The sequence below is a fragment of the Mchenga conophoros genome, linkage group LG15 (genome assembly GCF_057382185.1).
Source record: "Mchenga conophoros isolate Kocher_MC1m ecotype Shallow Benthic linkage group LG15, M_conophoros_male_GT1.1, whole genome shotgun sequence".
NCBI lineage: Eukaryota > Metazoa > Chordata > Actinopteri > Cichliformes > Cichlidae > Mchenga > Mchenga conophoros.
This window is the reverse complement of record NC_140540.1, coordinates 12,998,835-13,011,545: the sequence shown is the minus strand read 5'-3', so window position 1 is coordinate 13,011,545 and position 12,711 is coordinate 12,998,835. Positions and strand designations below refer to the sequence as shown.

The 12,711-nt window shown below is 38.2% G+C and overlaps 1 protein-coding gene across 1 annotated transcript; it reads right to left on the bottom strand.

The window, feature by feature from the left end:
• Positions 1-2,125: 2,125 nt before the first annotated feature.
• Positions 2,126-8,886, bottom strand: ostm1 (osteoclastogenesis associated transmembrane protein 1). Its single transcript, XM_085247556.1, has 6 exons — positions 8,436-8,886; positions 8,050-8,164; positions 6,667-6,764; positions 6,474-6,584; positions 5,910-6,075; positions 2,126-3,157 (listed from the first exon to the last, which is right to left on the bottom strand). Exons 1-6 carry the CDS (start codon positions 8,811-8,813, stop codon positions 3,102-3,104), a joined length of 924 nt encoding a protein of 307 aa, XP_085103682.1. The 5' UTR covers positions 8,814-8,886; the 3' UTR covers positions 2,126-3,101.
• Between the last annotated feature and the right edge of the window lie 3,825 nt (positions 8,887-12,711).

The window sequence follows — 12,711 nt, the reverse complement described above, 5'->3', positions numbered from 1 at the left end:
AGACCATAATTACTCTGAGAATAATTCTGGATTTTTTTTCTGTACTGCAGTCAGCTCAACAAGAGAGTGAATGAGTTGCTTCCATTGTTGCAGTTTAATGTAAATGAGTTTAGAAAATAAAAAAAATAAAAAATAAAATTCTGACGCACGTCACAAAATGAAAATGTTCTTTTTGCAGCTAAAAAAAAACAAACAAAAAAAAACCTTCCATCTTTTACAAAGTAACAATAAAGACTCCAAAGCAAACTGCTAACCTAAACCACTTCTGTCTCTCAAGGTGAAGTGCGGGGCACCAAAGATGAGGAAATTCAGCTTGTTAACACTCATGCATTGAAAAAAAACACAATGTTGTTGAGATGCAGAGCCAGCAAAATAAGGCAGTAGATTTTTTTTTAAACCCTGGTATGGCTCCTTCTCGAAATACAGGCACTGAGCAGGGCACTTCATAACACCTAGTGCCTCATGGTAGATCTGCTTTGATCCTAATCCAATTCAGCATGCAGAGCCAAGGTGTAAATGTGAAGTAATGCAAGTAGTTATTACTTATTCATTGTAGTTATATTGATCTTTATTATTGTTGCACACTTACTTTCCATTTCCAGTGTTGAAAGCCATTTGTTTGTCAGCCTTATTTACAGTGACACAGGGATTGCAAGTAATTTTATAATCCAAGATAAAATGTAGGATTGGGATGTGGTGGGAATTCAGTACATTTACTTAAGCACTAAAGTTTACAGGTACACTTATCTGCAGACTTCATTTAAACTATGCTTAGTACACTAATATGTTGTTGATTATGTAAGTTTTATGTATTTATTTTTATAAATGTGTGTTGATTATTATCAGTTATTTTTTATGAATTGATTTATGACTATTGTGAACCAAAGACAATTTGGTAAATAAGTTTTTAAAATTCAAAATTTAAACATGAGCATACCAAATATTTTTTCTAAAGTATAATATTTATAAAAAATTATATGCGTATGTATAGTTTTTTTTTTTTTAAATTCAAAAATCTAAATCTATTAATATGTTAATAAAGATGACATTTGAACAAGTGAAACTTATATTATCATATTTGAATATTTAAAAGTGTAAAAAATGTAATTGCTGGATAGGTTAGTATTACTCCTCTAAACCTCGCTTTGGGTGTGAAATGTACTTTTATCATAGTGCTTGGTGCATACATATTGCATATATTTTAATGTAATGGAGAACAGAATTATTAAAGTTACAGTTAAAGGTTATGTAGGGCCATGGTTTAATGCACTTCCTTTGGAGACATCTATGATAGTAACACTCCAAAAATATTAGGAGGTATCTGGTGGCGTTCTCCACATTCTCCAGCATTTGCATCCAAACTGCAGCTGGCTATTAACTTCTTCTAAGTGGAGATTGTTTTGCATTTCTCCACTTTCAGTAGTAAGCACAAGATCTTTCAGCTAAACTTCACAACAAGTTCAGCTTTTCCATCGGTCTTCTCCTTCACGTGGCAACCTCCGGCCCATTTCTTGACTTTCAGCCTCAGTACGCCTCCGAAAAGCTACGAGGCTTAACGGCAGTCAAAGCTGTCATTCTTAAACTCCGGGGCACGAATGACAAAACCCACACCGCCCTCCCCGTGCTTTTTAGCTGCTCCGCTGGCCGCAACCGGACCACATGACTCAGAATCTCCATAATGCTCTTGAGCCACTGATAGCCAGCAGTGGCTCCACTCCATAATACCAAAAAGCCAAAGGAGTTTAACGGATGTGTTGCTGCGATTATTCGGCCAAGTATCCTTATCCCACGTTTAGATTAGCTGCTAATGACGGAGGGAAAAGCTGCGTTGCAAGAAACACAAGGCCTGAGAACAAGGGCCACTGCTGTGTAAAGAAACTGCTCGAACAACAGCATGACATTGTACTCATTAGGCGTAATGTAACTTGTGTCACAGTGCCAATGAAAGTACACATGCAGCAAAAATAAAAGTAGTCAATGAGAAGAAAAAAAAATGTTAATGAAATGCACACATGATGGAAAACTGTAAATGCATTTAAATACCTGATTAAAAAACTTTAAATGAAACTAAACAGCCATTGATACCTAAGGATTTGTAGTTAAATTGCTATACAACCACCTGTGCTGTGTCTGTGATGGGAATTTCTTTATTTGAGCTCTTGCATTCAAAATTAAGGTGTACATTACTTCACAGCAACTTCATCAACCCGCTTTCATGAGCAGTCAGAAACCCGTTAACAAATTAAGTTAAACATCAGTGGAAAAATGACAACAAAGCGCATTAAAAGCTTTATGCAACCAGGAAAAAAAAGAAAAGAAAAAAAAAACACCAACTAGAAAACAGGTAACATCACAGTGTGGTCCTGTGGAGTGCTCTTCCATTATGTGTGTTATGTCTTTATTTACTCCCCCTCCCGCTGATGTGCACCCCTCTTCTTCTTACAGCAGATACATCACCAGTAATGGACATCAAGTGCTTCTTTTTTGTATCTCTCTTCTGGACATACATTAGAGACAGAAAACCCATTTCTCAATCCATAAATAGAGCGCATGCAGGCGCGCGCACACACAGACACGCGCACACACTCGTATTGCATTCAACCACTCACTCCCGTGACAGCAGGATACGGTGAACAACCTGAAGATTGTTAACGAGTTAAAAAGGAAGGAGAGGCCAGTGCTGCCTGTGGATTAAGAGCGTACTGTGCAACACGAGCGACCACGTGATTACAAGTTCAAAGACTTACATGATTTACTTATTTCTGTTTTATGGAAATCCCTAATGTTAAAGTTTACAAAATAAAGCAGAATGTAAATGTGGTGTAACTGTGGATTTTTCTCCAGGTATCCCAACAAAATTAACTAGAAAGATATAAAAGCTATCACCTTTCCAAAGTCCTTTTAGTGCAATAAAAAAAAATATTGCAATTGTTCAGATCTTTCAAGTCCTCTTAATACTGTTTGATATCACAGCCTGTTGAAAACAGTGGAGCAGGCTGCACTTAAGTTCTTCAGATTTGGTCAAATTTCTGGCACAAGGCAGTGAGATGATAAAGTTACTCCCAAAAATCAATACTCCATTCCAGGCAGGCGCAGCCTCTTCAGCTCAGTTTGTCCTGAATGTTCATCAGACTCGTGTTTGATTTGGCTCTCCTGGCTGTGAAGAGAAAACGGACATTACTTTGCAGAAAGAATCAGAAGCACTGGCTACTTCAGCTCTAAGCTGTGCTGCAACTGCTATTCATGGAAGTCGCTTACAATATTTGTGCATCGGTCATTGTCACAGAAGTAGACAGGGGTGTACTAGGAAGTGAGAGCGAGCTATGTTGATCTTAAAATAAGAGTTTTCTGTGTCAGTTAAATTGGCTCTTTTACACTGGCTAAATCACCATGGTAACTTTTGCTGAGCCTATATCCTGGTCAGGAGCGGGTTAGCTCCAAATTTCAGTTTAAAATCAGCTGGAAGCATCACGTTTTAAATTATTCTTTTTGTTACTATTGCTGTTTGAAGTGCAAAGGTAGATTCTCTGCAAGAGGAATATGGTGATATTTATATGTGCAGGTTTTTAATCCGACCTGACTGAAACCACTAAAACCACCAAATAAAGCACAAACTGTATGTTGCATTTTAACACAAATGTTCACATATTAATTTGGTGATACAAAAAAAATAATACTAATCTATAAATGTTGTGACACATGGTTCTAATCTGCTGTTTACACTACTGAAACTGCAGCTACTAGAACACAGGAAACACACCAAAAATATCTGATCAATGAATACAATTAATTTCATGTTTATATGCCCTCAAACTAAAGCAATTTTTACATGCATTCGATTAGGGAGGCGTATTCAGTTCAAAAAGAACAGCAGTACAAGAACAGCAAACTAACTAACATGAATTAAAATGTTTATTTTACAGCTCGTTGTGATAAATCCTAAGATTCACTACTTTATGTAGCATTAGCCTCATATTATTTGCAGTGGTGTTACATTTCACTCATATTTTACATTTAGAAATTTTTAATCACCATTTTACCACCCTCTGATATAAGTAGGTGGAAAAAGAATCATGTGATCCATGAAATGCTTCTTTTTTGTGAGTGTGCATAAAGCCTGAAGCAGAGAAAGTTTATAACCAGCATTGTTATACCTGTTATCTCTACCTGGTGGTTTTAGATTTTGTCAAGCAAGCTAAAAGAAAGAAAGCCTGACTGTGATGAATCTTGTTCACAGTATATCCCAGAAATGGTCAGCTTTTTTCACTTTTCCCTATTAGGTTTGTTTATACAAGTGTTCACCAAAGATCTCAGGTTCAAAACTTGTCATGGAGCAGGAGCTGTGTTTGAGAGACAATGCCATGCACACAAACAGCACTGATAAAAAAAAAATGTAATATAGTGTCTAACAGGTCAACTGTTAAGGACATAATTTGCAAAAATGTTACCCAAGCACTAAAATAATTTCACACTGCAGAGATTTAATTCTGAGTATTAGGAAACGGTATTAAACACAAAAAATGCTTTGATTTAAGATTAGTGGCTTAGGTTCGTTAATGACAGGAGGCAATTGTGATGTAGATGAGTCAGTATTATAAAATGTGGAGTAGATCCAACAATCTGAGGATGACTGGAACGACACTTTCCTATTCAACCCGATGATCAGGCAATCTTCAGTTACCGGCTAGAGAACCAACTACTGATCCTGTGATCTACACAAACCTCGTTTGGAGTTAGGAAAGTCAAGAGTGAGGAATTTTGTCACCTCCCCCACTTATTTTAATCTTCATGCTGATGAGCTTTTGAAGAAGTTGCAAGCCTGTAAAACTGGGTGCATGATTTATAGTAGTGAACTCTATTATGTATGCAGATGATTGTGTGGTCTTTAGTCCTATTAGTGGTGGTCTCAAGCAGCTCATGGTGTGGAACATGTGAGGTACAAAGTCTCCAAGGAGGACAAAAATGTGAGATTTCATAAATTTAAATTGAATTTAAATTTTTATTACAACTCAAATGACAGATGACGAAAATATTTATAGGTAATAACTAATGATGTATTTAAATGCATCCTACTCTTCAGGTTTAGGAGTGAAACACTCTGCAAACTTCGCTCTATGTGCAGACGTGTGGACAAACTACAAGAAAGCAAGTTTATACAAACTTCATGTTGCTTATAAGGCAATGAGAGACTGAGATTATTACTTAAGAGACCAAGGCGGTGTTGCATAAAATTAAGTTTTTGTAGCTGCAAGAGTCTGTTCATTTAAATCTGCATTAAATGAAACCTAATCTATATCAGTACTTCTAAGAATGAGATCAGTGGGGGCTTAATGTTTCCACCTTACCAGTATCTGCTGTGAAGAGACTGGTTTCTCTGTGGGAAAGTTTTTTTGGTTTTACTTTTACTTTATCTTTATTTTATTCATTGTGTTTTATCTGTTTCTCTTGTTTTTATTGCGCATGAGTCTGGAATAAAAACCAATTGTTTCATATCAAGAATCTGCGATATCTATGATTATTTAATTAAAATAATAAAAAAGATAAAGGCAATTTTACTTATTTATCAATCTAACTTAAGCAAGCTGCTATTATTGAGCACAGGATAATTCTTGCATCTCATCATCTTTTAAATTTACCCCTTTGTTTTTATGTTATTCTTCTTCTACAGATCCATCCCACAGCCACTGCCTTAAATATGTTTGAGTCTTGAGAAATTCCCTTAAACACTTCAAGGCTACCAGAATCCGCCCTTCCACACAAAAAAAAAAGAAATCCTCAAACATTGTGTATGATCTAGAGCCAAACCCCCAGTATCAGAGATAGTGAAGTCTTTCCCCTCTACAAAGACCCCAAGCCCTCCCTAAAAAATCTCTGTGTTTGACAATGGGCGAATTAAGCTGGTTACTCACGGTGTATGAGCTTGCGTTTCTTTTGTTCAGAGTGAAGGAAGCTGCTCAAGTAGAAGATGATGGGCAGAAAGAGCATGAAGCTGGACACAGCGATGACGGGCACATTCTCTTCCCGGGGGAAGGAACAATTGAAATTCTTACTCCACAGTCTGCGGGTCATATTCATCTGAAACAGGGCAATAACAATATTCAGCTGACTACAGCAACAGAACAACATTACTATGAATTCAACCCTCTTAGGTTTCCAGTTCTGTATGCCATTCATCCGCGTTCATCTGCCAAAAATTAGGTTGAAAGCTTCTGAAACAAAAACTAATTTAGGGCTCTGCGTCCAAAGTCGAAAATGAATCTTCAACATTGACATGTAACATATCGTTTGGTAAGACTTTTGGGAAGTGACACAAAAAAGTTCTTGGTAACACTTTCATTTTGTCACCAGCTAAAGGTGAAGTGAGAGTTTTTGGGCTAACACTCTATTGATGTCTACAGATTCCTCTAGAGGGTGCAGCTTTCTCTTTTCCCATTTTGAAAAGGTCTGCTTATCTCCGTTCCCAGCATACATACCGCATCCTCTATGTCAATACACAGAGTACTGTTTTTTTCCATTTGGCTGTACAGCACATTCAGTGTCCCATAGGCGCTCTTGCAGTTTTTGCACAGCTCTGTGTGGTTCCCCTAAAGAAAAGTGCAACAGTCTAACGTCAGAACATGAACTCAGTGGAGACAGACAGACATCGTCGCCCAGTTCACTAAATACCTGTTGATACTTCTCAAAGCAGGTGAGAGTTTGATTGAGAGTAGACATGAAGTACAGTGTGTCATTGGTCAGGCTCTCCAAGTCTCCAGTGACACATTCTGCAAATCAGGGAATAGAAACAGAAACATTAGATGCATTATAGTAACATCAGCTATTTTCCTCCACTTGGAACCAAGTTTTTGTTAGTTTGCAGTCAACGTCTGACGCAAAATGTCAGAAAAACACGATTCAGACAAAACAATAAATAAATATATTAATCCAACAGTACCTGCATCTTGTTTGTAGAGACTTGCTGCTTTTCTTTTGTTTTTGCTGAAGTTGTTTAAGTTTGTTTAAGTGTCTTTTTAGAAAAGGAAAGAGGAAACACTTCATAGCTGATGGCTAAGGTGCCGTGCCAAACCAAATACAGGAACTCGTGTGCAGACTTTGTGTGCAGACTTCAGCTAAAGGTAGAGTGTCTTGTTTTTCTCCACTCATTGTTGCCTGCACAATTTAACACAAAGCAAGACTTTCTGATTTAATTTTTTCAGTTAAATATATTTTGGTGCTTTGGTGTTGAATTGTCTTTTGAAGATACTTAAGGTTGTCATAACGCAGAATTTATGATACGTTTTCCATGAAGTTTTAATAGAGGAAATAACTACCAGTTCCACTGAGAATGTTCATTGGTCAGATCCTTGGATGAGCTAACATGCCTTTGCATTGAGCCAGTAGAAGAAATTAATGTTAAAGTCTACCGTGCAAGTAAGTAAGTTGTATTTATTTAGCATCTTTCTAGATAAGGATTACAAAGTGCTTCATAACAACACTCAACAAATAAATACAACTATTAAAACACAGCAATAATATCCACTAGTGTGTCTATACAAATAAGTCTTGAGCTGCTCTTGAAAAGTTTCTTTAAGAGTCCACAGATCACAAGTGTAATGTTAGTGCAGTTTCCTTTAGTTTTCAGACTGGTATTTGTCAGAACACTGCACGTTATAAATGGGTGTAAGAGTTTGGTAATGTAAGCAGGCATTTATTCATGCAGAGCTCTAAAAGTGATCACCAAGATCACAAACTGACGTCAGCAGAAATACACAAAATGTGTGTCACACGAGACTACTTAGAGGATCTACAAGTAGCCTCGCAACTATATTTTGTAAGCAACCCAAATAACTGTCTGATTATATCTGATTATATCATGTAGTCACAACCAAACATGGCTCTAAAAACTAAAAAGAAAATCACATGATTCTCAGCTCTACATATCTGCTGTTTACTTTCACTAAAGCATCCACAAAGCAAACACACTTTTAGGCCAGATGTAATCCTCTGTGTGCGTTAGAAGTTCACAGAAATGCAGAGATCCTGTGTTTTATACTTCTGAAGAAGACTTACGGGCACAGTTGGAGTCTTCCCACAGACTTTCCAGATTGCTGTACAGCTGGTAAACCAGCATCAGCCGATCACTGCGCAGAAGGCTGTCCCTGCAGGTCACATTCCCAGGACCCATCTGAGGAGACAGGGGCATTTGAAAAGGACCTCACGAGTTACCTTCTGCCTGCACAGGTACTGCATGTGTGTTTCCATTCCATCTCAACAGGTCAGCAAAAGATGTTGCGAGGATTAAGCTTGTTTCCTCAAATGTGTCACCAGCAAACACTCATCACATCACAAGACTGGTGTCTGACGACAGATGCGCGTGAGGAGGCCTGTCTTCACACAAACACTGGAGACATTTTTCCATAGCAAAGAAAAACACAGAAAATAGCTTTAGCCCATACCTGATCTGACGAGATGTTTTTGTAGATTTCCACGACGCTGCCATAAGTAGAGTAACAGCTCTGGCATACTTTGACGGGTCGAGCAGCGGGCACCAAGCAGTTCACATAGGCCACATACCGCTGACCGAATATGTGGAGCAGGTCGCTGCAGTAGTCGCTGACCTCCAGGTCCTCTGGGAAGGAAGACAGCAGACTGAACGAGAAACCAGTGTCCACGGCGGGCACGGGAGAACTGACCGCAGCGGTGCTTAAAGACGGGACTGCTTCCAGTTTGTCCGCTGACTCTGAGGCGCTAAGATGTACCACGTCTCCACACTTGAGAGAGGGAACATCTATCGCTACGAAAACAAAAAACAAGTAGAGATTATACGGCAACATGGCTGAAAAACACAGCTGATTTATCTCTGGCTGGCTTTCACTCTGGAGATCCTATGACTTCCTCGTTAATCATGTGACTGTGAAATCTCGCGAGAGCACGTCGCAGTCTGTGGGATGTACAGTACTTCAGAGCACACAAGAGTACTGTACATACCGTTTGATGCTATGCTGCAGTCTGGGTTTTTTTAGACCTATACCCTATATATAATACTGAAGTTACATATCTTCTTAAAGCTCAGTTCTTCCACGAGGCTGTCATTTCACGCATGCTCACTTCTTGTCTGCTTGCGGTAAGCTTTCAGTAAACCCCTAGAAGTGTATGCAAATGTTTTCAAGTCGAACTTAAAGCAAGGAAAAGTTATATCTGAACTAGTTTCATTAGTAAATTCCTGATTAAAAAAGACTTTAAGTGCGTATAAAATAACAACAATCATTGTAGAAGAAAATGGTTAGTTTATTACAAGATGTATCCTCAGAGGTGCATACTGCATGCAGTCAGCACATAATGAGTTGTAATGTAGGACAGGACTGTCTTCAGGGGCCCTGGAGATAGGAGGGGCTTAATCTAAATGACTTCTCAATGGGGCCCCTCCTCTACGTCATATAAGATGCTCGTATTTGCATCTTTAAGGTAAAGTAGGCATTTTACAAGACTTCCATGACATTTTCAAGCCATTTTTTTTATGAAAGAAAGCCTAATTTTTTTCATCCACTATATATATATATATTTTTTCTGAACTGTATTGTACCTCTGTAAATATGTACTGGGTAATTTTGCCCTCCAATGGTTAAAATAGACACCTTTTCTGAAAGGCTTTTGAAAACTGTAAAAATGTTACTTGTACTCCCTGACCTTGTTCCCTATCATTTCTGAAAAGTGCCCATGAACCTATTGACATCATCTATGCATTAATTTTTTTTTCATAAAATTAGTTACAGGGCAGTAAGTAAGCATATATTTTAAATTGTGTTTAGTGGGAATGTGAGATACTGTGTTTGCTTTGGTACAATGAGGCTCAAGGGTCTAGCAAATTGCCTATCACAGAGTTCTTACATCTGTTATTGAGTATAAACTTTTTTTGTAAATCTACAAATAGATTAAGAATTAAAGGGACCCGCTTTGAAATAAGTGGGTCCACTTACTTAGAAGCAAGGTTTACTGGAAAAGTGATCTGGTTTATCCCATGACTGTACACTGGAATTCTTTAAGTCAACTTCCCCATACATCATGGACACCATTACAGTTTTGTTTTGTTTTTTTCGCAAAATGAAAAGAGCTGGCATTTCCACTGCACTCTAACCTGGGTTGCTCTCGACGCTTTGAGTAATGGGGAGGTGTGAGTGAGCGTCCCTGCTGGAAAGAGATAGCCCGTCCTCATGGTCTCCTCATTATTTACGGGGTTTTTGACATCATACAATTTTGCAATGTGCGCTTGGCACGAGGCAAATAATCACGGAGTCAAGGTAAACGATCTGGGCTCCAGTCCTGATTGTGATAATTGTCAAAAACCCCCTCGAATCAAGCAAGCGCAGTCAATGGTCGTTAATGTGAAATTAGTGGCTCTTGATAACTTGCAGGCCGCATCAATTCCGCAGTCATCAGAGCCTAATGAAAATAAGGGGGGAGAGAATGCAAGCGGCATTAGCGGCCTATTCTAATGCCTGCGCACAACTCCGCTGATAAATATGGATTCTGGCCCCTGATGCTCCTCTAACTGCACATGGCACCGGCAGCTCATTAACTCTTCTTCTCCTGACCGGAGTTCACCTAATTGTTCAGATGTTCCCCATTCCTTTATTATTTTCTAGTGCAGCTCTCAGAAAGAAGTGATTACAACTTAAACTCTGATCCTGCTTATTTGTAGACCTCATCTTTTAGCATTTTTTCCTCACAAATAACTTAAAAAAAATGTATATATTCATCATATCTTTATTGTTGTTGGTCACTAAAACGCTCTAAAATGAATGAGCTATAGGTGTTCTTGTCACATTGGTCACATTAGTCACATTAGTCTCCAAGCTTGGATGTCTTTTCTTTGGATGCTAATCAACAGAGTGGCCTACCAAGTAAAACAGGCATATCATCACTGTTTCAGATGACCGTTACTGTCAGATGGGGGAAGAAATGCCTTCATTAGCATGTAATAGAGCAACCGAGTGGACAAAAATTACTAATTAGGTCCATAAATTAGATGGCGATGAGAATGATGAGAGCCCCTCGGGAGGGATAGCAAGACTCAGTCTAAAGAAGCTCCTTGCTGGAGAGCAGTATAGTCAACAAGAAGCTATGACCAAACAGTGAGATATAAACCCATATCTTATATCTATATATAGACTTTCAATATATGTTATGTATAAACACATATAGAGTACATGTGACTATCCAATGGACATTCTTGGTACCAGGGGCCCATGCACATTAGGAGCTTACCAAAAAGACAAAAAAAGAAAGGAAAAAAACCCTTGAAATGTTAAAACCATATATTGGCAAATCATAGACATATATTTAATCTAATCAAAACCTTATAATGTATATAAATATAATAACTGAGTAAGTAATGTTCATTCTGCTTTCATTAAAATGAGGCTTCCTGCATGTCACAACCACAGACTGAGTGTTAGTATCCAGGTAATATTTCTGCTTTACTTGCATTTATTTTTAACATAAAGAAAAAATGTGTTTATTCCTTTTTCTAAGTGGACACATCCTAGATAGTATGCTTTTTTCTCTCTGAGCTCTATACTGTGAACAAGTGCAACTGAAAGAGGTAATGGCAAGTGATGCTGAAAGGAGGAAAAAGAGGAGATCGTCAGGGAGACGCACAGAGTGACAGAGAGAATGAGAGAGGAAGCAGACAGTGTGTGTGTGTGTGTGTGTGTGTGTGTGTGTGTGTGTGTGTGTGTGTGTCATCCTAACGTGAAAATGTTCTGGCTGCTTCATTAGTCATTTGATGACAGATACGTTAAAATTTCCAGTGATGCTGCTTTGTGATGGTTCTATTTTTCCAGTAAGACACGGAGCTATTTTGTGTACAAGTATCTGTATATTTCTATATGATACGTCAAATTACTGAAGAAAGAAAAAAATCTTGATTGTCTTAACAACTTGAGAAGAGCCCACCACACATTTTTAAAGGGGGCTGTAACTAGATGCATATATAGTGGTGTGAAAGAGTATTTGCCACCTTCCTGATTTCTTTCTTTTTTTTTCTTTTTTTTGTATGTTTGTCACACTTAAAGATTTGATTAAAAAAATGTAAATATGAGACAAAGGTAATTGCCCCTTAAAAATACTAACTGGTTGGGCCACCCTTAGCTGCAACAACTGCAATAAATCAATTGCGATAACTGGCAATGAATCTTTTACAGCATATGCTGAGGAATTTTGGCCCACTCATCTTTGCAGAATTGTTATAATTCAGCCACATTGGAGGGTTTTCAATCATGAAACCCCTTTTTAAGGTCATGCCGCAGCATCTGCATTGGATTCAGGTCAGGACTCCAAAGTCTTCATTTTATTTTAAGCCATTCAGAGGTGGACATGCTGGTGTGTTTTGGATCATTGTCCTGCTGCAGAACCTGAGTGTGCTTCAACTTGAAGTCATAAGCAGATGGCTGGATATTCTTCTTCAGGATGCTTTAGTAGACTGCAGAATTCATGGTTCAATTTACCGCACCAAGTCTTCCAGGTCCTGAGGCAATAACACAGCCCCAGACCATCACACTACCACCACCATATTTACTGTTGGTACAGTGTTCCTTTTCTGAAATGATGAAATTACTTTTACGCCAAATGTAACAGGACACACACCTTCCAAAAAGTTCAACTTTTGTCTTGTCAGTCCACAGAGTATCTTCCGAAAAGTCTTAGAGATCATGATGTTCAAGATGTTTTCTG

Coding starts and splice junctions, on each gene's coding strand:
- ostm1 (XM_085247556.1), bottom strand. CDS start 8,813: ATGTTGCCGTATAATCTCTACTTGTTTTTTGTTTTCGTAGCGATAGAT. Junction 6,765..8,049: donor GGAAGACTCCAACTGTGCCC/GTAAGTCTTCTT, acceptor CCTGATTTGCAG/AATGTGTCACTGGAGACTTG. Junction 6,076..6,473: donor GTATTGACATAGAGGATGCG/GTATGTATGCTG, acceptor GCCCTGTTTCAG/ATGAATATGACCCGCAGACT.